Below are 26,986 nucleotides of genomic sequence, written 5' to 3'. Positions count from 1 at the left end.
TTATCGGGCCGACTCAAGTCACCACGGCGGCACGATCTTACGTCATTTGAGTCGCTCTTACAAACTTGTCGAATTTGATGCTACGATCCCGGTTCCTCCAGCTTTGCGCACGTCGGCCTTCTCGAGTGCCCCGTAGGCTCTCCCCCGTCCTCGCGAACAGTTACTGGAGACACATTGTATTGAAGCCGTACAGACCTAATGAGATCATGACCTGTGGACGCAGGTGAGCGCATGAGCAGTGCGCCACCTGCAGGTAAACGTTTCGTATATCGCGCACGAATTTGAATGCCAACTTGTTTGGTATAGGAATGCATCACAGTATATGCAATAAATCAATAAACAGCGGCGTGGACACGAGATATCTACCACTAGCCCCACCGTCCAAACTTGACTTCTCCCCACCACCATCCCCGCCTTCGGATTACACGCGCCATGTCTGTCGAGGAACCAACCCCTGCCACCATTCCCGCTGAGCCACTCGCGGCCCCTAGCGCGGACACGCCCGCAGCAAAGGCCGGATTCCCCACAACGCAGAAGGCGTGGCGCGCGATGCGCCGCGGGAAGCCCGCAGACGTCCTCGCGCTCGTCGACGTGCCCGTACCTGCAAAGCTCCAGAAGGGCGAAGTGCTCGTCAAGGTGCAAGCCGCCGCGCTCAACCCCGCGTAGGTGCACCCGTCCGGTGCGAAATGCACAGAGAACTGGCGTGTGACTGACCGCATATCGTGTTAGGGGCTACAAGATGATGGGCATCTTGCCCGGCGTTGTGCTCAGGCGCGCCGGTGCGGTCGAATACGACCTTGCGGGTGTCATCGTGGACGCCAATGGTTCGGAGTTCGCGGAAGGCGACGAGGTCTATGGCTGGATCACCGTTCGTAAGTCTGCTTCCGTAGTATGGTGTTCTCCGACTCACGCTGTCCCTTCACCCTTACCTCCGTGCCCGCACACGTACAGAATCGAACATGAGCGGCGGCCCAGGTGCGCTCACGCAATATACGCGGCTCCCGGCTGGGAACCTCGTCCTGCGGTCCAAGAACGTGACGCCGACCCAGGCGGCGGGCTTCAGCTTGGCTGGCCTGACGGCGTACCAGTCGCTTATCGGAGCCGCGAAGCTCGAGGCGGGCCAGTCCGTGTTCATCAACGGCGGAAGCACCGCGGTGGGGTCTTTCGCAATCCAGATCGCAAAGGCCAGGGGCGCACGCGTTACCGCAAGCGCGTCCGCAAAGAACGAGGCGTACGTGCGCAGCTTGGGTGCCGACGAGGTGCGCGTGCGTGGCGTGCTATCAAGTGGGCGCATCTGACGAGTTGGATTCCGCGGGCAGTTCTTTGACTACACCAAGGCGCCGCTGCACGAGCAGCTCGCGGCGGCGGACGTGACGCCGAAGTTCCATGTCTTTTACGAGACGGTCGGGCTCGTAGACCCGGCGCTGTTCACGCACAGCCCGGCGTACCTCGCGCCTGGCGGCATCTTCTTGTCCGTTGGGCCGACGTCCACGGGGGCCGGGTACGCGGCTATGGCGAACTTCGTGTGGAACGTGCTCTTGCGGCCGTCGTTCCTCGGTGGCGTGAATCGCAAGTGGAAGTGAGTGTGCTTCAACGAGCATATATTGGTTTGAAAGCTGATGAGATGACGCGATTTATAGGTTCGTGGGGGTCAAGGCCGTTCCGGAGGACTTGAAAGCGTTTGCGAAGTTGGTCGAGGAGGGTATGTACTGCTAGTTTGAAAGTCACTATGTGCTCTACTCACGTCTTGTTAGGCAAGGTTCGCCCGATAGTGGACTCGGTGTACGCGTTCGAAGAGGCGAAGAAGGCGTACGAGCGGGTGCTCTCGCAGCGGGCGACTGGCAAGGTTGTGGTGAAGGTGGATCCGTCTGTGGAATGAGTGCTGCGTAACGGTTTGTATACCCTGTGTTAGTGTCTGTATGATGCTATAAGTCAAGTCTATAAGACGTATGTACTATGTCGCGATCAGGTGGGCGCGTCGCGTCGCGTCCTTGGGCGCCTGAGGGACGCGTCTGGAAATGAATGGAGACGCGATAACGTGACGTCACCGATATAGTGCAGCGGGCGATCGGGCCTTATCACGTCCATCCGTTCCCGTTCGCTCTCCCGCTCTCCCACTCTCCCACATCGAACCCTCACCTGAGCGTTGTCCACCTGCTCACCGTGAGTACTTTCGAGCTCGCTATCTCTTCCAGCGACCACCATGTCCAACACCACCCCGCAGCACGATACCCCCATCCTCGGCATGGTCCACCGCCCCAAGGTCCCCGTGGCCACCGAGTACGGCAACGCCGCCTCGTTCTGGGTCGAGTACCCCTCCGGCCTCGTCGACCTCACGCGCACTGCGCACCTGCCGAAGGGCGGCCTCCAGAACGGCGACGTGGTCCACGAGGAGCCCGCGCAGGACGCCCCTGTGCCCCCGCTACACGAGGAGACGCAGCTCGAAATCCCTGTTGATGGAGGCCGCGTTCTGCGCCTCTCCAAGAAGAACACTGCGATTGTGGTCGTCGACATGCAGAAGTGAGTGCACCTCTGCCGTCGTCGCGCGCAGCTGGCTTGCTCACCGGCGCGGTGCCCTCCGCACTCGCGCAGCTTCTTCCTCCATCCGGACCTGCGCGAACACCCGACAGGGCTCAACTGCGTCATCCCGCTCATGAACCTCGTCACCTCCCTCCGCCCACAAGGCGTGAAGACCCTCTGGGTGTAAGCCCCTCGCTCTCGCCTTCGCGCGTGCGCCCGCACCTCAGACTCACGCAAGCCGGCCCTGCACAGCAACTGGGGCCTCACCGATCACGAACTTACGACGATCCCGCCCGCGCTCGTGCGCGGCTTCAGGAAGAACGGCCGCGGCGGGTTCGGCTCGCAGCTTCCAGGCGACTTCGGGCGCCTGCTCATGCGCGGCGAGTTCAACTCGGAGCTGTACGGGCCTCTCCAGACCCTGTACGAGGAGGGCCGGCGGGAGGGCACGGACGTCTGGATCCACAAGAATAGGTGAGCAGCGGCATCACCACGTTCGCAGGTCGCTGCGGCACAGGGGCGCGGCCTGCGAACGTGCGAGCCTATTGGGCGAGGCGAGTTTAATGTCGGCTGGTCGCACAGGATGAGCGGAATCTGGGGCTCACAGACTGCCCTGGATCTCTACCTGCAGGAGCAGGGCATCACGACCCTGCTGTTCGCGGGCGTGAATGCCGATCAGGTCTGTCTAACCTAGTTTTTTTTGCGGTCCGTCAACGGTGTTTGACCGGCATTTGCGCAGTGTGTACTGGGAACGCTCGTTGACGCATATTCCCGAGGATATGACTGCATCGTCATAGACGACTGCATAGCGACAACTTCTCCGGCTGGTGGGCTCGAGAACGTGCTCTATAATGCAGGCGGGGTGCGTCTTCCATCCTTGCACTTTTGGGCCGCACACCATATGCTGATACACTGGGAAGGCCTATGGGTTCGTGACGGATTCGGAGCGCATCACCGACGCGGTTTCATGAGTTGCTCTGCCGCATTTATACCGCCCATGACATTGGGCGGGGTAGGTTTGTTAGTTATTCTTGGATTTAACAGGAAGCAGGATAGGGAAGTCAGGACACACCTAACGGGGAACGCGAGATCGGGTGCAGTGGTTCCGACCGCGAAATTTGTATAGTAATTCTACTCATGCTACCATCCAGTTCATGCTATCACAGGAACCACAGGAAAATGCGTCCAAAATCGCCGTCTCAAGGCCATCCGGTCATAGCGACATTCGGTAATCGCTGTGATCGATATCTCCAATGGTACTATAGCAAATGAGGCAGTACAAGACCTACTGGCCGCCTAATCCTTGGCCTTCCTTGGCTGAATCAACTAATAGCCCATGATGCAGTGCCTCTCTTTGCTTCACCTCGCTCTCACAGGTTCACCGACCGTATGCACAAATACTGCATCCCACGCATCGTGCTTCCGCCATGGTCTTAGAGCCGATCTCACTACACCATAAAAATTGGACCAAACATGGACTGTTGTCCTCCCGATTGGTCCTCCTCACCCGCGACGACATCACAAGTTGTCGCTTGTCTATCCACCCCGACGGACTGTTCCTCTGCAACCCACACCGCAAAGCCTCGCACCGCTTTACTCGCCTGCCACCTCCGCGGGACGCAGCGCGGCTACCCACCGGAGACGCTGCTCAGGCTGCTTCCATACAGCTGGCGGGCTGGACGCGTGAGCTCCTACAGGCACGGGGATACACCATCACGCCCCTCGAAGAGACCCTGGAGGCGGTTCCGGTGGGCGGCGAGAAGGACCGGAAGATGCGTCTCTTTGGCTACAAACTGGTCAACGAGGGCGCGATGCCGACTTTGCTGGTGCAACACAGCCTGCCACACACCGTCAACCTCTTCCAGGTAGCCGTGAAGGTGAGGGTGGGGAAGCTGGACGAGACAGTCACGTCTGTCGCTGCGGCTGCAGCTGCTGAAGACGCGGACGGCGCTCCATCTCCCCCGCGAGTGTCATGGTACAAGTGGGAAAATGTGGTGGAGGGGACGGGGCGCGCGATGGACGTGAACAATCTCGAGTTCGACAGGCGAGAACGCAGGATCGTTTTCCGGACGATGCTGCGGCGTCAGGGGCGCAACGTCTACACGCTAGGGATCGAGTTCTCTGTCATAACACACGAGAGGAGATCTTCTGGGGTCGCTATTAATATTGATGCGGAGTCCGAGATGAGTTGGGCACCTAGCGTTGAAGCGGAATCGTAGAGTTCGCATTTTGGACGGCGGGTCATGTTTTGTTTCTGTTACATACGTCAGACGCGGACGTTCGACGACTTGGAAGCCTGCAACCGGCCATGTGTAATGCCGTGCGGCGACACTTCGTCTATAGCTAGTACCCTTGTGCATACGATCGCGGACAATTCGTCCGTAGGGGTTCTTTTACAATGCCATATTTGACAAAGCAAGTGCATTTTGATCTCACCGCTATCTACCGTGTAGTATACAATATAGTGCTATCCAACTCGCTTGCAATATAGACGTGGGCGCATCGTAGTTAGAAGTCGTGATATCATGGAAGGAGAAGACGGGGGTTTTGGCGGCGCGATCTCTAGGCGTATGTGTAACACAGGTCATATTGGGGATGTGGACCGAGGTGACGCATGTATGCGTATTAATGATACAGGACGTGGTACGGGAAGGGGAAGCACGTCAGGGAGTAAGAGTGTAGCTCGGAAGTCAAGTGACATCAGGCGGCACGGACACAGCGGATCCGCCCTTAGGCCTTCCACTCAACACTAGGCCGGCGCTGAAACCAAATTAAGCTGGTCAGCGATCTACACCCACTCTCAGAGCGATCAATACACACCTGAGATCCGCTTCTGCGCGTGTAGAATGTATCCTTTCGGGGGCTGAGGGGTAGTCCCCAGCCCTGGCCCGGTACGATCCCCGGCGGGCCCGCCTGCGCCAGCTGCCGCTCATACGCGTCCGAGAACGGGTTCGCGTGCGAGGATGACGTGCTGGGCGATATTGGGGTCGGTGCATCGTGCCCTGCGTTCGAGCCCGCCGGAGAGAGCGACGAGAGTGAAGTCGGCGGCGTGAGCGGCTCGAATGCCTTCAGTACGATCGTCTCCATCTCGAGCGTCAACGAGTCCCGCGGTGGACGCGGGGGCACCTCTGGCCGTTTGTATGGCGGTGGGGAGAGCGGTTGCGTGGGCGTCGTGAGGCTGGTCCGGAGTGGGCTCCTCGGTGGAATGATGGGCGGCCTCGTGGTGATTTGCTGGGGCGGGCGCGGCGTCGGGGAGATGACTGGCGCGTGCTCGAGCTCGAGCTCGAGCTCAGGCTCGGGACTGGGTACGGGCTTGCGTGTGACGGAGTGTATGCTGTGGGAGCTGCCGGACCGGTTGAGTGGAACGTCGACGAGTTCGCCTATGTCCTCGTTGTGAATCGACGGCAGCGTGGGAGGGTATACGGACGGTGAGGAGCGTGCCGAGGCGGAGGTCTGCTCGCGGCGCGAGCGCACGTTGTTGTCGACGCGCTGGTCGGATGTGATCGCAAGTCCGACGCCGCTCACGCCGCTCTGCCCGCTCTGGTGGCGCGAACGCGCTGCCTCTGCCGAGCCCATGCTCGCGGAACGGCCGTGTGCGCCGACGCCTGCGAGGCCCAATCCCATGAGGCGGGAGGCGCTGCCAGACGACTGGCCTGAGGGGCTGCGCTGGTGCTGGCGCGACTCGAAAGGGCTGCGTGGAGACCGCGGGGAGGCGCTCGAACGGCTGGGGGGTGCGCCGATGACGATAGTGCTGTCCGAGAAGCTCGAGCGGTAGCGCATTTCAGGCGGGGAGATGGGACGCGGATCCTCGAACGGGTTGTCGGGTATGGGTAGCGGACGCGAAATCGTGTCGATGAAGCGCGGGCGGCGGCGACGGCGCATGAAGAGGCAGATGCCCACGACGAAGGACGCGACGACAACACCCACGACGAGGAATACCCCGGCGACGACGCCGCTATTGGCAAAGAAGCTAGTGCAAGGATCTTGGTCTGAGTATTGGTACAGACTGGCTGTATAAAATGCGTCTTACCCCTTCTGGTTCTCGACTTGCACGCCGTAAATGCCCGTCGGGTTCGCGATGACGTGCGTGATGCTGGTAAATTGGCCATCGGGCAGCTCCGAGACCGTGACGCTAGTGAACACCGGGGGGACCGACAAGGTCGTATGGTTGTTCTTGTCCGTCACCGTCATGAAGAACGGCGTACTCAGCGTCGTCTCCGGCTGGTCCGTGATTGTGCTCGTCGTCGTCGCGGAAGCCTGGTCGGTCTGTGCATTCGCCTGTACCATGCCAGAGGCGTGCTCAGAATCATTCACACTCGAAACAAAGACAGTAGGAGAAGGGACAGGGGCAGCAGGTGCGGGTGTAGGGGACGCGTCTACCTCGGGCTTTGGGCTGGGGGATGCAGCCGCAGATGTCGCCAGCGGCGCGCGCGAGACGTCCTTGACCTGAGCGGGCGGAGTCAGCACGCGCCCTGACTCGGTAGAAGGAACGACGGTCGCTGTCGCCGCGGGTGCACTGCTGCCCTGGGCGGGAGACGCGGCTGCAGAAGAATGAACGACAGGATCGGCCTCGGTGATGGGCAGGGGTATCTCAGGGACGGATTGGGTATGGCCGTGGGAAGCAGGGGCAGGAGAAGAGGGCGAACTAACCGCATGGACCGATGTCGGGTTTGAGTTTGCGGTGCTCGCGCTGGCCTGAGTCGCGGAGCTTGCCGGGGCCGGTGCTGGTGCGGGCGCAGGAGCAGGCGCGGCACTCTCGGTATCAGCAGGATGCGAAGCAGAGACAGAGACAGAAGCAGAAGCAGAGCGAGCAGGCGGCTGAGTGGGCGCTACTGAGGTACCAGCATCCGGCGAAGAGGCGGGAGTAGAAGCAGCTTGCGATACCGACAACTTCGCCGACGTCGGAGGAGGCGGAGCCGGGTCGTTGCCTGCAGGGGTCTCCGAAGCTGGCGCGGACGACGCCTGGGAAGCTGAGGCCGATCCCGTCGCGGATGCGCTGATCGGTGCAGTATCGCTGCTGGGTGCGGCGTCCGTGGGTGATTGTTGGGAAGCCATGACTGAAGACCTGTTGACAGTTCATTCCTGATTAATGTGGAACTAGTAATCAGGTTGATGAGGTGCTTACCCAGATGCGACAGCTGGTGATATGCGCGCAGCAACTGGCTGAGTGACAGAGCTCCGTGCAGCAGACGAATGTGCACTGGCTGCCGACGAAACGACCTTGTCAGGAAGGGTGCTCGACACGGACGGAGAGGCGTGAACTGAAATGACGGAGGATGGGAAGGCCGAAGCAGACGACGCAACCGAGGGTACAGAGGTGACCCTGTTGTCCGCGACTGTCGAGGACACAGGTGCAGGAAGTGGGGGGAGAGCCGCAGGCCGCGACACCACCGGCGCGGAGGTGATAACAGAAGAGAACGCGCTCGAAGAGATAGCGGAGGATGCGGGGATTACACTGCTCGACGCGGCTACCGGCGACAATGACGGGGTCAAACTGTCCACGGATGACAGTTCAAGCGGCGCAGAGGACACGCTAGCGGCGCCCGTTGAAGACCGAACTGCCGAGCTCTCTGGGCGTGCGCTGAAAGCCGAGCTGCCAGAGGCGACGCTCGAGCTAGCGGCGGCGGCGACCGACGACACAGAGGAGGCAACGACGGAAGAGGGGGGAAAGACAGAAGAACTGGCCGCGCCGGGCAGAGAGACACTCGACGTAAATACCCCCGCTGAGGAGCCGGTGACATTGAACGAAGACATGGCTAGGACCGGTCCTACAGAGGGGAAGGAGCGAGGGTCAGGGACGTTATGACGGACGGGGAATCGCGGTGCCAGCGCGCTAGGACCGACGCTTCGGACGGCCGTTAGGAGGAGCTCGAAGCAACAGTTGGCCGCTACGACCACTGTAACTGCGAGGCCCCCGAGCAAACGCCATCATCATGACGCGAAATGAAGGGCGAGATATGTCCAGAGCCAGAGCACATTGCATGGATCGACGATTGGTCGGACGAGACACGTACCTATAGCAAGCGTGTTTGAAGCCGTGGACGACCTGTGTACCGCGTCCCACGGAGATTGGTGCCTGAGGGCGGCCGCTTCAAGGGCAGCAATCCGGCCTGGCAAGGGGGCAGAGAGCACAGCTGTCCTGTAGACGGAACATGAGTGTTTATAAGACCGTTCCCCCGCCTGTGGCGGGGGTACGTGGGACCGGCAAAATCTCGAGTGTAGTGCGGGTGGGCATGTCGTGGCGTCCCGACACCCGGGTCTTCTCACCTTGTCAACTGACTGAATCACGACATGGCGGGGTGCGGCCTATCACGCTTCCACGTACTGGATCGCCATGAGTATCTTCCCAGATGGGCGCAGCTGTGCGTCCGGCCTACCCAAACCTGGACGGCGACACCCTTATCCGTGCGCGATGCGGGGGAGACGCCCATTATGCCTGGCATGTGCTTCAAACCTTGTACCCCCTTCCGAGTGCTGTGAGTATCCCGGTTACGACCACGAGAGGGATGTGCACTTACGTTGGCACACTGGCGACGTTCCATATGGTATCTGCGGGCTGTCAGGCGGGGCCGCTCCTCGTGAGTAGGGTTAAAAAGAGAGTGCAGCATGTGGGTGCATTCGCCAGCCGCCTTCCTCAGCTACGCGCCCAGAGTCACACGGTCCCCTCCCGAGTCCCCGTCGTCATCCCCATCAGATACTCATCCAAGTCCGCCGGTGTCGATGTGGTAAAAGTACAATGATCCGATACATCGACCGCCTAAGCATTAAACAAGATTACTACATAATATCCAGGTGTCCCATGGAATGCCGGTCCAAGTGAGGCGGGTCCTGCGATGCGGAGCCGGTAGTGTGGTGAGGCTCTCAAGCGGAGTGAGAGCGTCTCGTAGAGAGGTATAGAGGCTGGGAAGGGGTATGCTGCGACGAAGACGATCATCGGTGGAGGTGGGAAGGCGGTCCAGAATGGGCAAGGTGTTCGGATGTCCGACATCATCCTCTAACCAGCCGTCAACGCCTGTCAGCGAGCATGAGAGGGCCGGCTTAGCGAAGAGGCGGACGGGACTCACACGCAGAATATCTATAGTCGGGTAGTCCGTCTGCGCAGCATCTAGCAGCACCGCATGCCTGTACCAGGGAGCTTTAGCTTGACCGAACTCCTGCGTCGGCCACCGCTGAGGCTCCCGAAGCTGAGTCGGCTTGAGCTGTTCACGCGCCGCAACGCACGGTCCCCATAGCTGACGCCGCTGCCCGCTTTCTCGGGGTCAAGCGTGCCGGACTCGATCGCGAGCAATATTGACCGTGCGCAGAGCAAGAACGGCGCCTCTACGTTGTCGCCGCTGAGCGAGGACGCCTCCAGAAAATGGCAATCTTCTCATCGCGGTAAGTATCGTCATATCATGCGACGCGATGCAGAGAACTGACCGTGCTCTGCCGCCCATCGACTCGCTTCCGCCCACTCCACCTCCCTGTCTTCTTCCCTATCCGACTTATTGCCGACGAGCACCGTGACCAGATGTGGGCTTGCCAACGCTCGCGCATCTTCCAGCCACCGAGCAAGGTTCGAAAACGAGGCGCGACTGGGGTATGCCGTCAGCCGTTGTGGGCCCCGGTAAGCACGGCGGCGACGCACCTCGTGATATCATACACCAGAATAGCTCCTGCAGCTCCCCGGTAGTAACTTCGCGTGACGGACCTGGCGGAGGATTAGCACAGACGTCGCGAAGACGCAAGTGGAGCTGTGCTCACCGAAATCGCTCCTGGCCTGCCGTATCCCATAACTGCGCGCCTGCAATCAGCGCGAGCACGGCGACACCGCGGCGACACAACGGAGCTCACCTGCAGCTTAATACGCTTCTCCCCAAGCTTGACGGTCCGGCTGGAGAACTCCACACCAATCGTGTGTTGCGAGTGGTCCTTGACTACGGAGGGAGGATATGATAACCGCAACCGGAGACCAGCAGCGGTAGTGCTCACATGAATTATGCGTAAACTGATGCAGCAAACACGTCTTCCCCGTCCCAGCTTCGCCTATGCGCATTCCGAATAAGTCCGCTTGTACGGCGGCACGCGAGGGGAGTACACACCGATAATGATGTACTTCATGAGAAAGTCTATGTCCGGATTGTTCAACATGCACGTCGTCCAGTGATATTACAGCACTCACCGTATGTTTCTAGGAGTTCGGTCGCATCTGCGTCATAGTCTGAGACCGCCATTGCGGCGAGGAAGTCGTGGTAGGAGTGAAGAGCGCGAGACCGGACTGGACGGCGCAGCGGGCGAGGACGACGACTGTGGCTGAGGCAGTCTCCGAGCCTCGACCACGTGGCCAACGGGCGCCTATGGCCACAACAAATCTGGAGGACTGCGTTCATGTCCATGGTGGCGCCCGGTTACGATGCAGCAAAGAGGGAGACAGAGTCCAACAGTTCAATCGAGCAATTATTCCTACACCACGGCATGTAATTGTACAAAAAATCTCCCATGCTTCCTACCAAGACTCGACCTCCCCTCGCTCACCACCCCTTCCACGGCACCCAGACGTCGACGACCACATTGGCGTCACTGACGTCGGAGTCCACGACATAGTACCAGGGGTATCCAGCCAGGGTCAAGCACGCGTGCTGCCCAACGATTTGCACCATGTCTCCCAGCTTCAGGCTCCCGTCGCCCTGCAGCGGCCCGAGCTCGAACGACGCGGGCGACATCATCGTCAGGATCCCGTGCTCCTGTGCCGCGCGGCTCAGCCGCCAGGGCTTGCCAATCACGTCGCCGTATCCTGGTCGCGGCCCTGTGTCCTTGCTCATCGCGAGGGCACCCGCGTCGCACATCGCCTCGTCAGACCCGTCCTCGCCACGGCCGGGGTAGAACGAGATCACGGTGGCGAGCACCCGCTGGGCGATATCGCGGTGTGTGATCAGACTCGTGTTCAGTTGTTGGAGGTCCAGCAGGGGGTAGTTGCCTTATAGATATAAAGCGAATCAGCTTGGGCGGCGAATCAACAACACGCGAAACATTCGAACCTGCGTGGAGTTCCAGAACTCCGTTCAGACCGGACTCCACTCTGATCTTGAGTTCTTCGGTAGCTGCGTGTGCAGTGGGCGTGGCACCCACGGAGAGCACGAAGGCTTCTCTAGGATGGTGCATCCCAGGTGTGTTCGCGATGATCGACAGCGCAAGGGTTGCCGCGTCGTTCACCGCGTTAACCTCGGCCAGGAGGAAGTCTGCAGCCTCCGCAAACGAGGTCGACGCATACGAGTGGCCTGCGTGGGTATAAAAGCCGTAGAGGGAGATGGAGGAAGAGGCGAGAACAGCACGGAGGAGGTAATCAAATGCAGGAGAGTCAGGCTTAAGCCCTGCTCGCCTGCTGCGGTTTTGATCAGTGTATACTTGCAGGAGCGACCAAGCCATACGTACTGGGAGCCACAGTCAACCTTGATGAACACCGACCACCGTCTGTGATTTGCCTTCGTGGACTCCCAGGCCTCGATGACCTTCACTTGATCTGGGTGATCTATGAGGATCCGCATGGACGCGCCGACCGCCGCGAGCTCGTCCGTGAGCGCAGAGAGATCTGCGATCTTGTTCGGCGCCATAGGGAGGCCATATAGGACCTGTGAGGGGTTCGCGAAAGCTCGTTAGAGACATTAGATAACGGCACGGGGGCTGAACGACGCACGTCCTTCACGGTGCCGTCGGCCATCAGGCCTGCACGGAAGACCTCGCACACTTCCATGACGGTCGATACGACGATCGAGTGCGTCTCGTCGGCATTTGAGAGGAGTTGCAGCCGTGTGCCTTCTGGTGTCTGTTCGCTTGTGAGTTACGCGCGCCCTGACGCGTCCTGGAATTCCAATGCGTACCTTGTGGGACTTGACATGTGCACGAAACCGCGCACCCAGCGCTTTGGCGTGCTCGTGCATCTTCGCGCAGTTGCGCGCAAAGACCGCGCGGTCGATGATGAGTGCGGGCGTCCTGAGCGCATCGAGGTTCTTGCCCTTGTACTCATCGACGAGATCCTGCTTCTCGGGTTTGCCACTGATATGGTAGGGTGTGCGCGACTGCTTTGGAATGAGCGGGTTCGTCTGGGGGTGTTCTTCCGCACTCATTGTGGGCGAAGATGGTGGAAGAGATGTGTAATGGTCGAGGAGTTCACAGAAGAGTTGAAGAGGAGCAGACGGGCCCCGGAGCAGCAGCGGCCCACGCGAACGCCACAACAGGATATGCATCCCGTTATGAAGTTATCAAATCCGATTGATCTTGATCGAAGCGCCCGCGGAGAGTGCCTGGGGTGAACGGTTTCGCGCCCGCGCACTGCTGCATCGCGGATCCAGACATCCCGCATTCCACCCCGCGCGCACCAGAACATGGTCATGTTCTCCGGTCATGCACCGTAAGCTTCCCCGCGGCACACGAGCCGGCACTCGTGCTTATCGTAACCTTGCCCCATGAGCACTATATAGATCTCCTGCACGCAGCCTCGAGGCCCTCCACCAATGGCCCAACCCACGATCCACCAGCCCATCCACCCAGATATCGCAGACAGGCTCCTCGGCGAGTATGCTGCGTTCCACAACGCGCACATAGCGCAGACGGTCCCTGTACACGAGATTAAACCATGGAGCCCTGCCCTCCGCAATGCCCCCGCTGTCATGGGCGGATCCGAGCCCTTGAAGGTCGGCGCCGTCAAGGATTATCCGCTCAGCAAGTGCTCCGTGCGTGTGTTCACACCAGAGGGCGAACCACCGGCGGACGGTTGGCCGGTCTTCATCTTCTACCACGGCGGTAGGTGTCTTCCCCGCGTGATTGAGCTTCGATAATCTTAGTTTGCCCCCGATAGGCGGATGGACCCTCGGTACTATTAACGCAGAGAACTCGTTCTCCACCAATATGTGCAAGCGTGAGATGGTATTACGCACATTGTACGTGTCCGTGGATTGACTAGCTTGCTTCGCGTGTAGGTGCGCAGTGTGTAGTCGTGTCCGTCGATTATCGCCTCGGCCCAGAGGAGCCGTACCCAGCAGCGGTAGAGGACTCAGTAGAGGCCCTTCACTGGGTACATACCAAGGGCAAGGCGGAACTCGACATAAACCCTGCGCGTATCGCAGTGGGTGGGTCGTCCAGGTCAGTCGAGCGAGAGATGCAAGATGAACCACGACTCACTTATCACCAGCGGCGGCAACCTGGCCGCAGTTGTGGCACACAAGGCTGCCCTAGCAGAGGCACCCATCCCGCTAGTCTTCCAGCTTCTAGTAGTCCCAGTGGTTGATAACACAGCTTCCACCACCGACACCCGCTACCCGTCGTGGCAGGAGAACATCAACACGATCGCGCTCGTCCCTGCGAGAATGTTATGGTTCCGCGACAACTACCTGCCGCACAAGGAGGACTGGACCAAGTGGGACAACTCGCCCATCTTCGCGCCGGAGGAGTCGTTCAAGAAGGCACCGCCGGCCTGGATCGGGGTCGCCGAGCTCGATATCTTGCGAGATGAAGGCATCGCTTACGGCGACAAGCTCAAAAACGCAGGTGTCCCGGTCGAGGTGAAGGTGTACAAGGGCGCCCCTCACCCGATCATGGCTATGGACGGTAAGTGGAAGCTTGTCTGTGCTGCAATGTCCCACTGAGTCGATCGATGCCGGTCTTCCTAACGCTCAACAGGGTAAGTTTATGGCATTCTTTTGTATGACTGGCCTTGACAAGGTTGCTGGCAGTGCTCTGGAGATCGGGAAGCAACTGGTCTCTGATGCTGCCGCTGCACTAGCCAAGGCCTTTGGTACTGCATGACCTAACATCGACAACCCCTCTGGGACGCGCCGGACTCCGCTGAAGACGAAGGACGATCTGTAATTGTAAAGGTGACAAGACTAGTCCGTTAGTATGAGGCAATGTAACGTCGAGGAAGTCCACCCGTATGACTGATTGTACCAATATAGGGATTTTGGTAGCCTGATTGGCCATTGAAACCACTGTCAAAATGCATAGGCCTGCGGCGGAGATGATCCGTAGCAGGCGTAGTGGCAGGCATCATATTCCTGCTCAAACACTCAGGTCTCATATGGCGCATTGAGACCGATGAAATTACCTGTTCCCCGTGTTTGAGTTGCTGGCAAAGCAGCATGGGAATGGCGATAGCATGCCAACGTCGAAAAGACTAGTCGCAATCTGCGCATGTCAAATGAATGTCAGAACGGCGCATCGTCGTACTCACTAGGGCCTTTGACGGCCCGGAAGATGGGAAGGGCATATCTATTGCAGAAGAACATATTGAGAGACGAAAAAGATACGACGCTCGAAACGTCAGCAATAAACCTGCCTATACTGTTGGTACGCGACGACCTGGGGAAGACCATATTCGAATCTGCGTAGCATAACGTAGCTTTGAGAACCAGCACCGCAAGAAATGTCGACAATAGAAAATACAACGTCTTTTGCCTGGAGGGACCGAGGTCAGCTCGGAGGCAACCTCGTGGCGTTTACCGATGCGCCTGCATGATCGCGTCCGAGATGAACGCAGCAGAGATCTGTCGTCCGCCGAACCAGCGACCGTTCAAGCCTTCGATGGCTTGACCGGCAGCGTCCACGGTTTCGAAGAGGACGTAGATCTCGCCCTATACAATGGTGAGCAAATGGTATCGGCAAACGAAGACGCCACATACCTGAGTTTCCTTCTCGACCTTGATCGCCTGCACCGGACCATACTTAGTGGCACATTCACTCTTAACATCATCAGCAAGGTCCTTATCCCAGTCTCTTTCGGTTTCCCTATTTGAAATATAAGCTCAATGAACTAGGAGGATGTTACATGAACTTACTCTTCGGGGTTGAACATATTCTTGAGGAGCACGGATCGCGACTGCATAGTCTGAGGGATGTGAGGCCGCGCACTAGAGCCACATGTGTCAGCCATGACTATCGATCCACGCAACGGCATAACCTACACTGGCTCAAGCTTCACAGGAGCGGAATCAGTCCTGGCAAGTTTCTGCATCAGCGCTTGACGTGAAGCCGCATTCAGGTTACCGCCTGAGGGTGGCAAAACTTTGTCAGAACATGCACTTGAAACCAGATGTCGGGACCTTACCGCCCGCTTCATCAAGAGTGTCCTGTTGAGTATAACGAGTGGAACCCTTCTCATGAACTGTGTTGACCCGAAGCTAACGAGCAGTGTCAGTAGGAACTCCCATCGAACGAAGTGTAACCTACGGTCCGTCCCGCTAACTCGAAGCCCTCCATTTGTTCAAGAGCCATCTTAGCGTCTTCCGCGCGCTTGTACCTGCGCGACGTCAATGAAAACCTCACGGCGTTTCGTTTGGACGATGTACTCACTGGACAAACGCGTAGCCCTTGCTACGTCCAGTCATGGGGTCCCGATGGAGATCAACGAACTCGAGCTCCCCGAAGGGCTCAAAGACCTGCTTGATGTCTGATTCCGTAAGATTGAAGTGCAGTGACCCAACATAGAGCCTGGATATATGTCAGCATGACGATTTCTTTCCGGGATAATGTAACAAAACTCACTGCATTCCGCCGTGAGGGGCGCTCACGCCAGGGGGCAAATTCAGGTTCCTGCGCCATAGTCAGAGCCGGCAATACTATTCACATAGCAGGGGCTTACCCGTCTCCAGGGTGGAGCCTGTTTCTCTCCGCCTCTGTGTGTTGTATTTGAATGGGAAGACCCATCACCACGGTGCCGCTGAGTCCGATGGCCCTGTCAACAAGTTCAACAGTACGGAACTCGACATAGCCGATACTGCAAAAACAACATTAGTTCGCACCGTGGACGATCAAGTTGTGCACTGACCCCTTAGAGCGTCTGGAGATCCTGTCGGTGACAATGCGCGAGTCCATTACGGAGCCCTCGCCGAGTTTGTCCTCGAAGAAGTAGCCCAGGTCACGAGCCGTGAGTCGTGCCGCGAGTTGGGAAACAAAGACAGACCGAGCTTCCGAGTCGTCTGGACTGGGTTCGTCGTTCATAGGATCATCTTGAGGAAGTTCGTATGAAGGTGAGGGGCGTCTATATGCGTGGTCAGTCTCGGTCGTAGAGCCAGCTACTTGATAAGACTTACTTTTTCAGAGGCGCAGGAGGTGGGGGTGGCGTCAACGGACGACTGCGCTCCCGGTCCCGACGTGGGCGGGGAGGTTGGTCGATATCATCGCGAGGGTCGCGCGAACGCCTCGGCGGCCGATCGCCGTATCGACGGTCGGGCTCACGAGAACGAGTTCTGTGGCGACGTGGGCTATCAGCTAGAGGCGGCGGGGGTGCAGGGAGGCCGGCAGAGGCTGGTGGGGCAGGAAGAGAGGACTCTTCGGCACCTTCGTTAGACCGCTTTCTCTTGACTCGGTCGTCGGTCTCCCGGGGGTCATCTACTTCGTCTCCACGCTTCCTTCGCCGGTCGCGGTAGTCCCTGTCGTCACGGTCGCGCTCCCTGTCCCGCTCGCGGTCGCGATGGCTATGGCGACTCTCCGCCCTGTCTCTTCCGGTGCGCCGACTGTCGCCTTCGCGTTCCCTTCGCCGGTCTCGTTCCCTGTCACGATCATCCCTCGGTCTGTGGGACCGTTCGCGGGACCTGTCTCTTCTGTCGCGACTGCTCCTACGCTTTTCGTCAGGCACGTCGTCGCGCTCCCTATGGCGCCGCTCCCTTTCTCTTTCCCTCTCGCGCTCCCGAGAGCGTGAGCGATGAGACCGCTTCGTGCGATGCGTCTCGGTTGATTGGCCACGGGACCTGTGAAGCTGCAGTCCAGTCAAGCTCTCCAGGAACGATGAAAATACTCACGATTTCGAACGTCTGTCAGGCGACTTTTCCCTATCAACTTCCATTTTCTCGACCTTTCCGTTCGGAGAAGACATTGCGATTGTGCACGAGAAGAAAGAGCTTAGGCAACGAAGTTATGTGCTGCGACAGCGGTCAAGGTGGGTGCTACGGCTAAGCTCGAAACTCGGCGCTCGGTAGAGTGCTGTTTAGTCACATTGTGTCACATGTCATCCGTAACGGTCACGCTAACGCCCAGGAGTTCCAGCCCAGCTGGGGGCCACCACTGGCTTACAAGGCCCTCCACCAAGTCGGCCGCGCTCGCGAGTCGAAAACGATCGTCTGAGCAGTGAGGAGCGAGGAAAACAATTCGGTTACATTTACAGAGGGTATTTGATGTCTACTACACGATGCGTCTATGCCACACTTGTCTCTAAAGAAGTCCCGCGAGACGCGCCCGCACCCTCTTCTCAGCCTGACCGAGCTCGGAAGCCTCCGACTTCGTGTACAAGACGTTGAGAGGGTTCGCGTCGCCCTCCTTCTCCAAGTCGTCCTCAATCTTGCTGAACTCTTGGCAGAACTTGCCGTTCAGTACCTGGTTGTTCAGAATGTGCTTGAAGTGCTCCCTGGCAGCAGCACCGTCCAGAGCCAGAGCTCCGCTCAGCTGGCCATACTGGGAGACCGTAGAGTGGTGCTTGAGCTGTAACGCAACCGTCATCAGAATTTGTGCAGGGTATCAACATCAGAGCCGCTCTAACCTGCTGGATGAACCCTTCTTCTGCAGCGCGCTCGAAGATCTCGGCCGGCTCCTTGGACATCCACCTGCGCCACCGTCAGTCAACTTTGAGCCACCGAAAGAAGTTGAATCGACGCACATCTCGTAGCACAGAGCCTCATCTGAGCACCCGGCCTCCTTGAGCACACTGAACGCCTCCCTGTAATGACACAATGAATGTCTGTGTTTAGCTGTATAGCGCATATGAGGACTGACCTGAAAAGCATGATGATGTTCGGCCAGAGCGCCTGCTCCGCGAACAGGTCCATAGCGGTCTCCTCACGGGCCGAGGAAGCGATAGCGCCAGCCTTCGTCGCACCAATTGCACGAGACAGAGCGAGGGCGCTCTCGAGAGCCTTGCCGGTACCATCCTGCTCAACAGAGACGAAGCATGGGAAGCCCTTGCCCTTCTCGAAGAGACTGCGCACGGACGAGCCGATCATCCTGCAAAAAATTATGAGCACCCGCGCGTCGATACACCTACCGACGACATACCGAGGAGCCACCATGACGACATCCTGGGAAGGCTTGAACTGCAGCAGCTTGTAGAATACGTTGTAGCCGCTGGCGACGACAATGACGGCGTTGTCCTTCAGATTGGGCGCCACCTCGTTATTGAAGACACGCGGCTGGACCTGATCGGGGATGAGCAGGAAGACGACTGAAACGCAAGTATTACATGGACGTCAGCACCTCCCGCGGTTGCGTGGGTTATGAACGTACCATCTGCGGTCTTCGCTGCGTTCGCGAAGTCATGGTCGACGTTGAAGCCCCGGGACTTGGCATCCTCAGCATAGTGGTCGGGACGGTTCGCGACAATGATCTTCTCATTTGGAATGCCCGAATCGCGCAGGTTCTGCGCCTGAGCGGCACCCTGGTTTCCGAACCTGGTACGCGAACTGCATAAGCTTAAGCCCTCAGATTCCATGAACGGGGCCGCTTACCCCAGGAACAGGATAACCTTGTCCTTGAGGACATCGAGATTGGCGTCAGCGTCGTAGTAGCTAGTATATCCATCGTCAGCCACGCGTACACAAGCCATTAGACGAAGACCTCACATCTTGGCGGAGGGCATCGTGTCGAGAGAGTCGGATGTGGATGATTACGTTCTGCCGCCCCGAACTCACCGCCTTATATAGGAGCAGCGTCGCGCTTCTACATTCTGGCCCGGCCGACAAGGAGCCCTTCGGACGTTCCATCGAGGCCGTATTGGCGCAAGAAACAGGCGTATGACTTGAGGGTATCAGAGTATCCGCCCGTCGGGACACCACCACATGTCCCTGTGACACCGACCCGGCGGCTGGCGCGGACCAGCGCGGACCGCAAGGGAGCACCTGCAGGCTGCGTGTGTCCTGGCGCACCCATCGGCGGTCTTGATCAACGATGATGCGGATGAGGGTACAAAAGGAGTGCTCACGCTCTCAGGAGAATCAACGTCTCTTGCTCTCGCGAATCCGACGGAAGGATGTCGCTGCTGCCCAACAAGATCATCGTCATCACGGGCGCTTCGCGCGGTATCGGGCGTGCGTGCGCCCTGGAATGCGCAAAGCATGGCGCGACGGGACTCGTCCTGCACTACCTCGGAGATGAGGTGACAGAGAAGGAGGTTCAGTCGTTGAAGGAGCAAATCGAATCAACATATCCCAACGCGAAGGCGGTAGCCGTTCCTGGAGATATCGCCCAGCGCGAGACTTCTCTGAAGGTACGCAGTGACCTCTTTGCGTGTCGCAATTATATTGAGCGATGCATTCGTAGATCGTCGACGAAGGAGTTAAGGCATTTGGTCGTTTAGGTAGAGTTCACCAGTTGCGGTCGGGTTTTCTGAGCCTAAACGTCCGATATCGATAGATGTGCTTGTCAGCAACGCAGGCATCTGCCCATTCGCGGATTTCCTGACCATGCCACCTGAAACTTGGGAGCGGACACGCCAAGTTAACTTGGACGGTTCATTCTACATCACCCAAGGTGAGCAAGCTCTCACATCTTCGCTACATAAGGGACCCACCTCTGGCTTTTCCGAACAGCGGTTGCAAATCAAATGAAAAACCAGGTGCCGCAGGGGGGGTCTATCATCGGCATCTCGTCAATATCAGCTCTCGTCGGCGGAGAATACCAATGGTAAGTCCTTTGCGCTGAAGCATTGTACCACTGACACCCTAAGTCCCGTGTAGCCACTATACCCCGACGAAAGCTGGCATCCTATCGCTGATGCAGAGCTGCGCGGTAGCTCTCGGGAAATATCACATTCGGACGAACGCTGTCCTCCCAGGAACCATCGAAACCGACATCAATAAGGACGACCTGTCCGACGCCGCGAAGCGCGAAGGCATGGTCAAGCGGACGGCGTTAGGGCGGCTCGGAGGTGCGTGTCGGCTCTTGTTTACTCTTGCCTATAACCGGTCTAACCCCAAACAGCCCCGGACGACATTGCAGGCCCCGTGGTTTTCCTAGCGAGCGACCTAGCAAAGTACGTGACGGGTGCACAAGTACTCGTAGACGGCGGTTTGTTCGTCAACCTGCAATAGTTCCAGTTGAGTTAAAGTAGGTTCATTCTGATGCGGTTACTATCTGTGAATGTACGATTAGTTAGCTCTCTCGAAGGATCGCGATGGAGATGATATTTTGGACTTACTCGTAAGCCTACATTGCCGCTGGCAAGGCTGTTCCGTTGACCACTGCTGGCTTCGCGTCAATGACGACGGTAATCCAGCGCGTCCACTCTGGGCCTGGGTTCCTCCATGCATGTATGGTTCCGCGCTGAACGACAGTATCTCCGGGGTTATCAATGAGGGTCTCAGAGCCATCTTCCATCACCAGGATAATCTTCCCGCTTACTGTAAGGCAAGATTAACAAAATGCTCGAGTCATCGAGAACGACAGTGCGTACTGAGAATGTTATGATCTAGCGAAGAGGTTCGGTGCTAAAAACAACAACTATCAGCCTCCGCTCGCTAAAATATATAGCTACTCTTACCATAGGGGCCGTCGCACCGGGCGCAAGCTCCGTGTACTGAAGGTTGACGCCAGACTTCATGACAAGACCGAGGTCTGCATCCGGCTTCCGCGTCGCGCCGTCCGTCCTGCATGTCGCATTAAGAATGGGGAACCGACCTAAATGATTGAGAGGCACACTCACTCATCGTTGTTGTCGTCTACCGGTAAAGAGCTAGTTGCCCAGAGGTGCCCAACTCTCGCACCAGGAAAGGCATTGCCAACCTACGAGGTTACGATGACCTCCTGGGCCGTACGTTGGCCCATATGCGGTTACACACCTCGAATGAAGGCATGACGTCGTCGTGCTTCACTGCCGCTACGCCATCGTCTCTGTGACCGGTAACGACGCGCCGTAGGCCGGAACGAGGGGCCGTAGGGATGTCAGAAGCCATGCTCGGGTTTCGTTCAGGTCGCGCTGATCGAGGTTGGAAGATGCCCCACCTCCGATGCGCTTCCTGTCTTGCTTTATCCGATGGCTGGTAGTCCCAGGGAGTAGGTCATATGGTCAGTGGCGGGCCGTTCGCCTCGACAGTGCCGTGGCACACTGCGTCGAAGAACCGTTGATGCGGAATGCCGAGGAGGGTGCGGTAAGGCGTATTCACAAGCTGACTTGCCAAGCGGCCTTCTATGCACGTGAGATATGTACAGCAGTGTATTCCTTCTGCTGGTCATCTGTAAAACCGGTGCGGCACTGAGGATGAGATAGACCAGGTGGCAGTACTTGGGGAACGTCGATCATGGTCGACGGCGGTAGGCATGAGAAGTTAAGCGCGCATCCGCCGCGGTAGCGCTGCGAGAACGGGCGCTCCGAGCGTTTTCTCTTCAGCTCGTTCATCCACACCTATTGCACGCTTCTGCTTTCGTTATGCCTAGAAGGCCTCGCCCTGCTAGCAGGAAGCTCCCTCCAAGTGCGCCGGCCCAAAAGCTGAAGTCGGCCCTTGTATCACCTCGCCCAACCCCAGGGTCTACCAAAACAAGCGGAAGGCGTCTAGAGGAAGGTGCCTACGAATCGGAGAGCTCGGGGTCTCAGTCTGGGCTTGAAGAGGAGGAAAGCTCTGAAAAGGAAGACTCTGGAGGGGAACAAGAAGAATTCGATGCTGATGCCGAACCCGACGTCCCACGCGTGGCCCAATGGGTGGACGAGGAGGACCTAGAGGACATCTCCGACGAAGAGTCCGAGAGTGAGAGCGGCGAAAGCGAAGAGGAGGTTGACGGCGACCGGTTGGTACGTGCCCACTCCGCTGCTCAAACACAATGATCTGAATGATACGCGCAACAGGAGGCAGACCTGAAGGCATTGCCATTTGGAGCCCTACGGAAAGCGCAGAAAGCTCTGTCCAGAGCACAGGCATCCGATGATTCCGACGACCAAGAGTCCGAGGACCAGTCAGGACCAGAAGAGCAGCCCGCTTTTACTCGTGCATCTGGGCTAGACAAGGGCAAGGAGCGCGAAGAACCTCGGCCAAGGAAGGAAGTTGCGAAGAGAAAGCACAAGCACGCGTGAGTAGGTCCTTACCATCGTATGCTAAAGCCGCTGACACCCGCGCAGGCCCGTGGAGATGACCTCGAAACGGCCAGTAGGGCGCGCAAGATTTGTAGCGGAGGAGAAAGTGGTACGTATAGCACTGCTCGTTCCTCGTCATCTGTCACAGGCGCCGACGCTAACTCTACTCATAGGTACCTCGCGACCCACGGTTCCTGCATATAACAGGCGAATTTGACCCCAAGAGGTTCCACTCTCAATACGGCTTCCTGTCAGATATGCACGCACAAGAAATGAAAACGCTGCGAGAGAACCTGAAACGCGCGCGCAAGTTGCTCACCAATTCTCCGCGCGATCTCCGGGAGGAGCGTGAAGCAGAAGTGGAACGGCTGGAACGTGCGGTCAAGCGAGCGGAGAGTGCCGTCAACAGGGATCGGCAAGACAAGGTCCAGTTCGAGGCGCTCGGGAGGGCGAAGAAGGAAGAGCAAGGCAAGCAAAAAGAGGGGAAGAAGGCATGGCACATGAAGGATGGTGAGTACGTTCAAATTCTTTCGGTAGGCTGAATAACCCAGTATCCCTTTCTCAGCGGACAAGAGGGACTTGCTTTTGCGAGCCAAGTACGACGCCCTCGCAGCATCTGGCGGGCGAAAGGCAGTGCGGAAGGCCATAGAAAAGAAACAGAAGAAGGTTGGCCAAAAAGAAAAGAAGAAGATACCTTTTGTCGGGGCGCCTCCGCCACGAATGGCCGGCGGGGCAGGGGAGACTCGCAAGCGTTCTCGACCGAGTGGGGACGGTGGTCCCAGGAAGCGTCCCAGGTCTTCATGATGTATGCTCGGCCCGTTTATGGTGTAGCATTGCATGCTTGGATATATCAGCCGGCGTCTTGTCGTGCACACGTTCGTAGACCGACGTCCGCCTCCATATGTGGGGTGAAGCAGCTGGCAGCCAATGAGAGGGCTATGTATATATGGGCGCCTACTCCGCGTACCGAGAAGCGGCCGTTTTTGCGGGGCTGAACGCGACCACTACCTGCGCATGTTCCATGTAGCTCCCTCGCCGCTTCATATCCTCCTGGCGGCACGGCCTTGATGCTGGCGACACAAGTCTACAGTGACCTGCTAGGTAGACCAACCCACCCCTCGCCATCATGCCCCAGCAAGACGAGCCTGGTTCCTACTTCCAGAATCCCCCGCCTGCGGAAGTCTATGGTTATGTGGAGAACCCGGCGGAGTTGACGGACGGGTCAGACGACGAAGACCAAGAGCAAGACATCTATCGTGGTCGACGGCCATCGCCTCCGAGGTCGCCTTCGCCGTCGTCATCCTCGAAGACATCCTCCTCGTCCTCCTCGAGCTCCAGCGGTTCTGTCTTTGGTGGTCGGCTAGGTGCAATCTCTGCTGGAGTCGAGCATGCGATCTCGCGCTGGGCTAGAGCATGGACATCTACATCCTCTCTGTCTTCCTCGAGCTCGAGCTCGGCGTCGGTCATAACCCTCACCAAGTCTCAGACGGCACGGAGGCGCAAACGTCGACCGCGCAGCCTTGCGACTTTGCATAACGCGCGCTCCGAGCGTGAGGTCGCCGCCCGCATTCGTGCTCGCGAGGACCTTCGGAACATTCCCCGGGGCTTTGTCCTTTACACGCCCCAAGCTGCCGCCTCCGAGCGTGGACGCAAGCGCGACGTCCCTCATGAATCCGTCTTTCGCACGACATCCCTTCCAGATGTCACCAACCGTCTGAGCGCAGTATTGCGGGAGCGTGCAAGAGTACGCCGTACCAGAGCGGAACCTATCACCCCGGCACCCTCGCGCCCTCTCTCACCGCTTCACCATGACTATATGCTCTCGGACGAGTCGAGTGTTGCGCGGTCTTCTTCTCCGCCTGGTTCTGGCGTATCCACGCCCAATCTCCCACGGCGAGGAGCTAAGGGAAAGCAGAGGGCGGGGCTGCCGCAGGACGTACCGAGTTTTCATGGTGTTTCAACGACGAAGAGCCAGCTCCCTGGAAGCTTAACCTCGCGAGTGCCGAAGGCTTGGTGGTTGGATGTATGTTCGCCGACCTGGGAGGATATGTGTGCGATCGGCAAGGTGCGTCGAGCAAGCCTTCACATTAGCTAGATCTGCACGGCTAAGTCTGATCATATTTCAGCTCCTCCATCTGCATCCATTGACACTCGAGGATATCCTCACCCAAGATCCACGAGAGAAGCTGGAGCTATTTCCTAAGTTGGGCTACTATTTCATTTCGTTCCGGGCCATCGAGAGTCAGAAAACGCGGGAACGTGTGCGGAACCTTCTGAGCGTCGACGACGCTGCTCTCCGTCAGACCGACGAGGGCGTAGTCGGCGAGGTCAACGTTTATTTAATCATATTTCGAGAGGGTATATGCTCGGTCAGTCGTGCTGCTTGTTTACCCTGGTTCATCGTAGACTGACGCCCTATCAACAGTTCCATTTTGCGGACATTGAAGAGCACGTAGACAGAGTGCGCACCAGGATAATGCTCATGGGAGAGAGCATCAATACCTCGTCAGGCATGTTCATCTTCTGAAAGACCCACATGCTATATCATTGACGGTTTCATAGACTGGATAGCCCACGGTATTATGGACTCCATCGTCGACTCTTTCTTTCCTTTCCTAGCAGTCATTGAACGGGAGGTCCTGGATATTGAAAACCTCGTGTTCTCTCTCGGCGGTAATTCTGGATTACCTGTCAAGGGCGCAACCACCAAACGACGCTCCCAGTCCTCTGAATCGGACACGGCTCTACTCTCTGAGAAGTCAGCGGCGATCGATGCAGACGAGAAGCAAATGTTCGTCGGTATTGACAAGGAGAAGATGCCCTCAGCTCCGCGGCCGCGATTCTTAGCTCCTACCACTCTCCCTCTGCTTATGCGTCGAGCTAGGCGTGCCATTCGTGATGCTATCGCATCCATTCCTCGGTTTAGATCCATCGACGAACCCTTGCCTGAATATCGACCTACAACCACGATACATCGGATGGCCCGCACGCGGAGGCTTGTCACTTCATTGGCCCGTTTCTTGGCGGTCAAATCAGAAGTTGTGGCCCAAGTTAAGAAGCGGCTCCTGACGCAAGGAGAATGGGGCCTGGGGACCGGGACCGAGCATGATCTTGACGTCTTCGTTTATATGGGAGATGTCCAAGGTTCGCACCATCTTTATGTATCACTGGTGCAATTTCTGACTATCGATTCAGACCATATTATTACCTTGCAACAGGCACTCGCGCACTTTGAGCGCACGCTTAACCAGTCCCACCCGACACATCTCGCCCAGCTCCGGCTCTCGGTCAACAAGGCGAAGTCGGGAACTGACAAGGCCATCGTGAGCCTTACTGTCATCTCCCTCGGAGTGCTTTGTGTCCAGACCCTACTCGGTAAGTTTACGTGTTCTTTAGCGCATCGTCCTCAATCTGATGTTTGCTCTAGCTTTGGCCTCGATGAACGCCAAAATCCCTGCCGACCCCATACCTTCCAACCGCTATGACGCCTTTGCTGCCGTTCTCGCGCTCTCCGTCATCATCATGACTGTCTACGGGTTTGTGGTTCGCCATTGGTGGACACAGGCGAAACGCCGTCGCATAAAGATGTTATAAATTATTCTCGACGGACATTATCCAGAGCCTCTCTGGTACGACCCCTGCGCCTCTTAGTGTACCGTTTACCCATCCTAATGCTTATACCTCTGTCCGTTGCAGCCTGATAGACTTCATTACAACGCTATATTCACGCTCTGTATCCGTAGAACTGGAATGTTTTGAACACGACTCGCTCGCAAGACCATGGACATTGTGTCCGATGGTGTTCTGCTCACCGTGGTCGCGGTCGCGGACCCCGTAGACCAATCGCTGGGCAATGCCCTTGACTCGTCCGTAGCGCGTGGACAATGCAGCGTGGAGCGCATACCAAGCGATCATCCGGTCTCCGCAGCAAGACTTGCGGTGACCCCGGATATATCACGTTTTGTGCTGTGTTGGTGAGCGCGTTGACCGCTCGACGTAATTGAAAATTCCCTCCGCTAACGCACCCGTCGCATAGGTCACTTATGGTATTCCGTGATTGACATCATCCCGGGGCGTACCCAAACGCTTCGCGTGAGATGGATGCATCTTTTGAGTTCCCGTGAGAGCCGAGTCATCCCGCTGATCCTATCTGCTGCCTTCAAGTTATTGGAACCGATACTCCGAGCAGTTCGGCGGACCGGCCAAGGTTGACAGCAGTTCTCAAATCGATAGGCCCCCGTGGAAAAATATACACAGAGGCATTCGCGCCCAGATTCGGCGGCGACACATCGCGTGAGTCGGTTAGTAGGTCGCGAGCACCGCGAAGAGGTACGCGCACCTAGGCGTGTACATCCACGTCCTCCCCGCATCGCCGCCTGAAACTGCTGTCTGTGATTATTTTTAACACGGGCCTATCGATTTGAGAACAGCTGGAACGTCGCCGCTACT

At 57.9% G+C, this 26,986-nt stretch overlaps 12 protein-coding genes across 12 annotated transcripts; 7 read left to right on the top strand and 5 right to left on the bottom strand.

Moving 5' to 3' along the window:
* Window positions 1-432: 432 nt before the first annotated feature.
* Window positions 433-1,879, top strand: TRAVEDRAFT_42021 (NAD-P-binding protein; the record flags this gene model as incomplete). Its single annotated transcript, XM_008033983.1, has 6 exons — window positions 433-662; window positions 730-872; window positions 952-1,259; window positions 1,320-1,579; window positions 1,641-1,702; window positions 1,755-1,879. 6 exons carry the CDS (start codon window positions 433-435, stop codon window positions 1,877-1,879), a joined length of 1,128 nt encoding a protein of 375 aa, XP_008032174.1.
* A 345-nt stretch (window positions 1,880-2,224) lies between these two features.
* TRAVEDRAFT_159079 (Isochorismatase hydrolase) lies at window positions 2,225-3,675 on the top strand. The gene is made up of 6 exons (XM_008034811.1): window positions 2,225-2,520; window positions 2,593-2,703; window positions 2,773-2,991; window positions 3,100-3,196; window positions 3,257-3,379; window positions 3,438-3,675. The coding sequence occupies exons 1-6, from the start codon at window positions 2,246-2,248 to the stop codon at window positions 3,486-3,488; spliced, it is 876 nt and encodes a 291-aa protein (XP_008033002.1). The 5' UTR covers window positions 2,225-2,245; the 3' UTR covers window positions 3,489-3,675.
* A 269-nt stretch (window positions 3,676-3,944) lies between these two features.
* On the top strand, window positions 3,945-4,736 carry TRAVEDRAFT_42019 (uncharacterized protein; the record flags this gene model as incomplete). Its single annotated transcript, XM_008033982.1, has 1 exon — window positions 3,945-4,736. The coding sequence occupies one exon, from the start codon at window positions 3,945-3,947 to the stop codon at window positions 4,734-4,736; it is 792 nt and encodes a 263-aa protein (XP_008032173.1).
* Window positions 4,737-5,100: 364 nt separating this feature from the next.
* TRAVEDRAFT_68385 (uncharacterized protein) lies at window positions 5,101-8,595 on the bottom strand. Its single transcript, XM_008034810.1, has 6 exons — window positions 8,532-8,595; window positions 7,643-8,285; window positions 7,168-7,582; window positions 6,548-6,795; window positions 5,338-6,487; window positions 5,101-5,277 (listed from the first exon to the last, which is right to left on the bottom strand). Exons 2-6 carry the CDS (start codon window positions 8,269-8,271, stop codon window positions 5,248-5,250), a joined length of 2,472 nt encoding a protein of 823 aa, XP_008033001.1. The 5' UTR covers window positions 8,272-8,285; window positions 8,532-8,595; the 3' UTR covers window positions 5,101-5,247.
* Window positions 8,596-9,622: 1,027 nt separating this feature from the next.
* TRAVEDRAFT_159077 (ras-domain-containing protein) lies at window positions 9,623-10,749 on the bottom strand (the record flags this gene model as incomplete). The annotated part of the gene is made up of 8 exons (XM_008034809.1): window positions 10,679-10,749; window positions 10,599-10,625; window positions 10,489-10,542; window positions 10,351-10,433; window positions 10,261-10,292; window positions 10,145-10,207; window positions 9,937-10,091; window positions 9,623-9,885 (listed from the first exon to the last, which is right to left on the bottom strand). The coding sequence occupies exons 1-8, from the start codon at window positions 10,728-10,730 to the stop codon at window positions 9,623-9,625; spliced, it is 729 nt and encodes a 242-aa protein (XP_008033000.1). The 5' UTR covers window positions 10,731-10,749.
* Window positions 10,750-10,923: 174 nt separating this feature from the next.
* On the bottom strand, window positions 10,924-12,644 carry TRAVEDRAFT_68383 (uncharacterized protein). Its single transcript, XM_008034808.1, has 5 exons — window positions 12,375-12,644; window positions 12,191-12,319; window positions 11,929-12,125; window positions 11,535-11,878; window positions 10,924-11,473 (listed from the first exon to the last, which is right to left on the bottom strand). The coding sequence occupies exons 1-5, from the start codon at window positions 12,618-12,620 to the stop codon at window positions 11,028-11,030; spliced, it is 1,362 nt and encodes a 453-aa protein (XP_008032999.1). The 5' UTR covers window positions 12,621-12,644; the 3' UTR covers window positions 10,924-11,027.
* A 363-nt stretch (window positions 12,645-13,007) lies between these two features.
* Window positions 13,008-14,435, top strand: TRAVEDRAFT_139611 (uncharacterized protein; the record flags this gene model as incomplete). Its single annotated transcript, XM_008034807.1, has 5 exons — window positions 13,008-13,296; window positions 13,352-13,411; window positions 13,473-13,635; window positions 13,685-14,101; window positions 14,226-14,435. The coding sequence occupies 5 exons, from the start codon at window positions 13,008-13,010 to the stop codon at window positions 14,296-14,298; spliced, it is 1,002 nt and encodes a 333-aa protein (XP_008032998.1). The 3' UTR covers window positions 14,299-14,435.
* Window positions 14,436-14,477: 42 nt separating this feature from the next.
* On the bottom strand, window positions 14,478-17,420 carry TRAVEDRAFT_25735 (splicing factor CC1-like protein). Its single transcript, XM_008033658.1, has 13 exons — window positions 17,289-17,420; window positions 16,581-17,237; window positions 16,316-16,528; window positions 16,130-16,264; window positions 16,033-16,080; window positions 15,841-15,978; window positions 15,718-15,787; window positions 15,596-15,668; window positions 15,453-15,537; window positions 15,327-15,398; window positions 15,171-15,276; window positions 14,597-15,122; window positions 14,478-14,546 (listed from the first exon to the last, which is right to left on the bottom strand). Exons 3-12 carry the CDS (start codon window positions 16,486-16,488, stop codon window positions 14,988-14,990), a joined length of 1,035 nt encoding a protein of 344 aa, XP_008031849.1. The 5' UTR covers window positions 16,489-16,528; window positions 16,581-17,237; window positions 17,289-17,420; the 3' UTR covers window positions 14,478-14,546; window positions 14,597-14,987.
* A 200-nt stretch (window positions 17,421-17,620) lies between these two features.
* On the bottom strand, window positions 17,621-19,123 carry TRAVEDRAFT_55496 (IlvN-domain-containing protein). The gene is made up of 8 exons (XM_008034198.1): window positions 19,098-19,123; window positions 18,984-19,043; window positions 18,763-18,926; window positions 18,535-18,700; window positions 18,256-18,483; window positions 18,140-18,199; window positions 18,023-18,086; window positions 17,621-17,964 (listed from the first exon to the last, which is right to left on the bottom strand). The coding sequence occupies exons 1-8, from the start codon at window positions 19,112-19,114 to the stop codon at window positions 17,698-17,700; spliced, it is 1,026 nt and encodes a 341-aa protein (XP_008032389.1). The 5' UTR covers window positions 19,115-19,123; the 3' UTR covers window positions 17,621-17,697.
* A 377-nt stretch (window positions 19,124-19,500) lies between these two features.
* On the top strand, window positions 19,501-21,744 carry TRAVEDRAFT_159063 (NAD-P-binding protein). The gene is made up of 10 exons (XM_008034806.1): window positions 19,501-19,741; window positions 19,795-19,831; window positions 19,888-20,004; window positions 20,064-20,157; window positions 20,211-20,401; window positions 20,455-20,607; window positions 20,672-20,873; window positions 20,927-20,960; window positions 21,014-21,119; window positions 21,176-21,744. The coding sequence occupies exons 1-6, from the start codon at window positions 19,505-19,507 to the stop codon at window positions 20,562-20,564; spliced, it is 786 nt and encodes a 261-aa protein (XP_008032997.1). The 5' UTR covers window positions 19,501-19,504; the 3' UTR covers window positions 20,565-20,607; window positions 20,672-20,873; window positions 20,927-20,960; window positions 21,014-21,119; window positions 21,176-21,744.
* A 154-nt stretch (window positions 21,745-21,898) lies between these two features.
* TRAVEDRAFT_33377 (DUF947-domain-containing protein) lies at window positions 21,899-23,341 on the top strand (the record flags this gene model as incomplete). Its single annotated transcript, XM_008033797.1, has 5 exons — window positions 21,899-22,258; window positions 22,313-22,533; window positions 22,583-22,646; window positions 22,711-23,047; window positions 23,103-23,341. The coding sequence occupies 5 exons, from the start codon at window positions 21,899-21,901 to the stop codon at window positions 23,339-23,341; spliced, it is 1,221 nt and encodes a 406-aa protein (XP_008031988.1).
* A 192-nt stretch (window positions 23,342-23,533) lies between these two features.
* Window positions 23,534-26,166, top strand: TRAVEDRAFT_139598 (uncharacterized protein). The gene is made up of 6 exons (XM_008034805.1): window positions 23,534-24,602; window positions 24,664-24,906; window positions 24,963-25,047; window positions 25,100-25,681; window positions 25,733-25,912; window positions 25,965-26,166. Exons 1-6 carry the CDS (start codon window positions 23,664-23,666, stop codon window positions 26,129-26,131), a joined length of 2,196 nt encoding a protein of 731 aa, XP_008032996.1. The 5' UTR covers window positions 23,534-23,663; the 3' UTR covers window positions 26,132-26,166.
* Window positions 26,167-26,986: the final 820 nt, after the last annotated feature.

The sequence above is a fragment of the Trametes versicolor genome (genome assembly GCF_000271585.1).
Source record: "Trametes versicolor FP-101664 SS1 unplaced genomic scaffold TRAVEscaffold_1, whole genome shotgun sequence".
Lineage (NCBI taxonomy): Eukaryota > Fungi > Basidiomycota > Agaricomycetes > Polyporales > Polyporaceae > Trametes > Trametes versicolor.
The sequence above is the reverse complement of the archived record's forward strand: the minus strand, read 5'-3'. Positions and strand labels throughout refer to the sequence as shown.

Coding starts and splice junctions, on each gene's coding strand:
- TRAVEDRAFT_25735 (XM_008033658.1), bottom strand. CDS start 16,488: ATGAACGACGAACCCAGTCCAGACGACTCGGAAGCTCGGTCTGTCTTT. Junction 16,265..16,315: donor ATCTCCAGACGCTCTAAGGG/GTCAGTGCACAA, acceptor TTGTTTTTGCAG/TATCGGCTATGTCGAGTTCC. Junction 15,979..16,032: donor GCCCCTCACGGCGGAATGCA/GTGAGTTTTGTT, acceptor ACATATATCCAG/GCTCTATGTTGGGTCACTGC.
- TRAVEDRAFT_159079 (XM_008034811.1), top strand. CDS start 2,246: ATGGTCCACCGCCCCAAGGTCCCCGTGGCCACCGAGTACGGCAACGCC. Junction 2,704..2,772: donor GGCGTGAAGACCCTCTGGGT/GTAAGCCCCTCG, acceptor GGCCCTGCACAG/CAACTGGGGCCTCACCGATC. Junction 3,197..3,256: donor CGGGCGTGAATGCCGATCAG/GTCTGTCTAACC, acceptor GCATTTGCGCAG/TGTGTACTGGGAACGCTCGT.
- TRAVEDRAFT_55496 (XM_008034198.1), bottom strand. Junction 18,701..18,762: donor CGCAGCGAAGACCGCAGATG/GTACGTTCATAA, acceptor CTTGCGTTTCAG/TCGTCTTCCTGCTCATCCCC. Junction 18,087..18,139: donor GAGGCTCTGTGCTACGAGAT/GTGCGTCGATTC, acceptor ACGGTGGCGCAG/GTGGATGTCCAAGGAGCCGG.
- TRAVEDRAFT_68383 (XM_008034808.1), bottom strand. CDS start 12,620: ATGAGTGCGGAAGAACACCCCCAGACGAACCCGCTCATTCCAAAGCAG. Junction 11,879..11,928: donor AAGGTTGACTGTGGCTCCCA/GTACGTATGGCT, acceptor TCAAAACCGCAG/CAGGCGAGCAGGGCTTAAGC. Junction 11,474..11,534: donor AGTTCTGGAACTCCACGCAG/GTTCGAATGTTT, acceptor TATATCTATAAG/GCAACTACCCCCTGCTGGAC.
- TRAVEDRAFT_68385 (XM_008034810.1), bottom strand. CDS start 8,271: ATGTCTTCGTTCAATGTCACCGGCTCCTCAGCGGGGGTATTTACGTCG. Junction 6,796..7,167: donor ACCCGACATCGGTCCATGCG/GTTAGTTCGCCC, acceptor GGCATGGTACAG/GCGAATGCACAGACCGACCA. Junction 5,278..5,337: donor CGCGCAGAAGCGGATCTCAG/GTGTGTATTGAT, acceptor ATTTGGTTTCAG/CGCCGGCCTAGTGTTGAGTG.
- TRAVEDRAFT_139598 (XM_008034805.1), top strand. CDS start 23,664: ATGCCCCAGCAAGACGAGCCTGGTTCCTACTTCCAGAATCCCCCGCCT. Junction 24,603..24,663: donor ATATGTGTGCGATCGGCAAG/GTGCGTCGAGCA, acceptor ATCATATTTCAG/CTCCTCCATCTGCATCCATT. Junction 25,048..25,099: donor GAGCATCAATACCTCGTCAG/GCATGTTCATCT, acceptor ACGGTTTCATAG/ACTGGATAGCCCACGGTATT.
- TRAVEDRAFT_159063 (XM_008034806.1), top strand. CDS start 19,505: ATGTCGCTGCTGCCCAACAAGATCATCGTCATCACGGGCGCTTCGCGC. Junction 19,832..19,887: donor TAAGGCATTTGGTCGTTTAG/GTAGAGTTCACC, acceptor CGATATCGATAG/ATGTGCTTGTCAGCAACGCA. Junction 20,402..20,454: donor GGCGTTAGGGCGGCTCGGAG/GTGCGTGTCGGC, acceptor AACCCCAAACAG/CCCCGGACGACATTGCAGGC.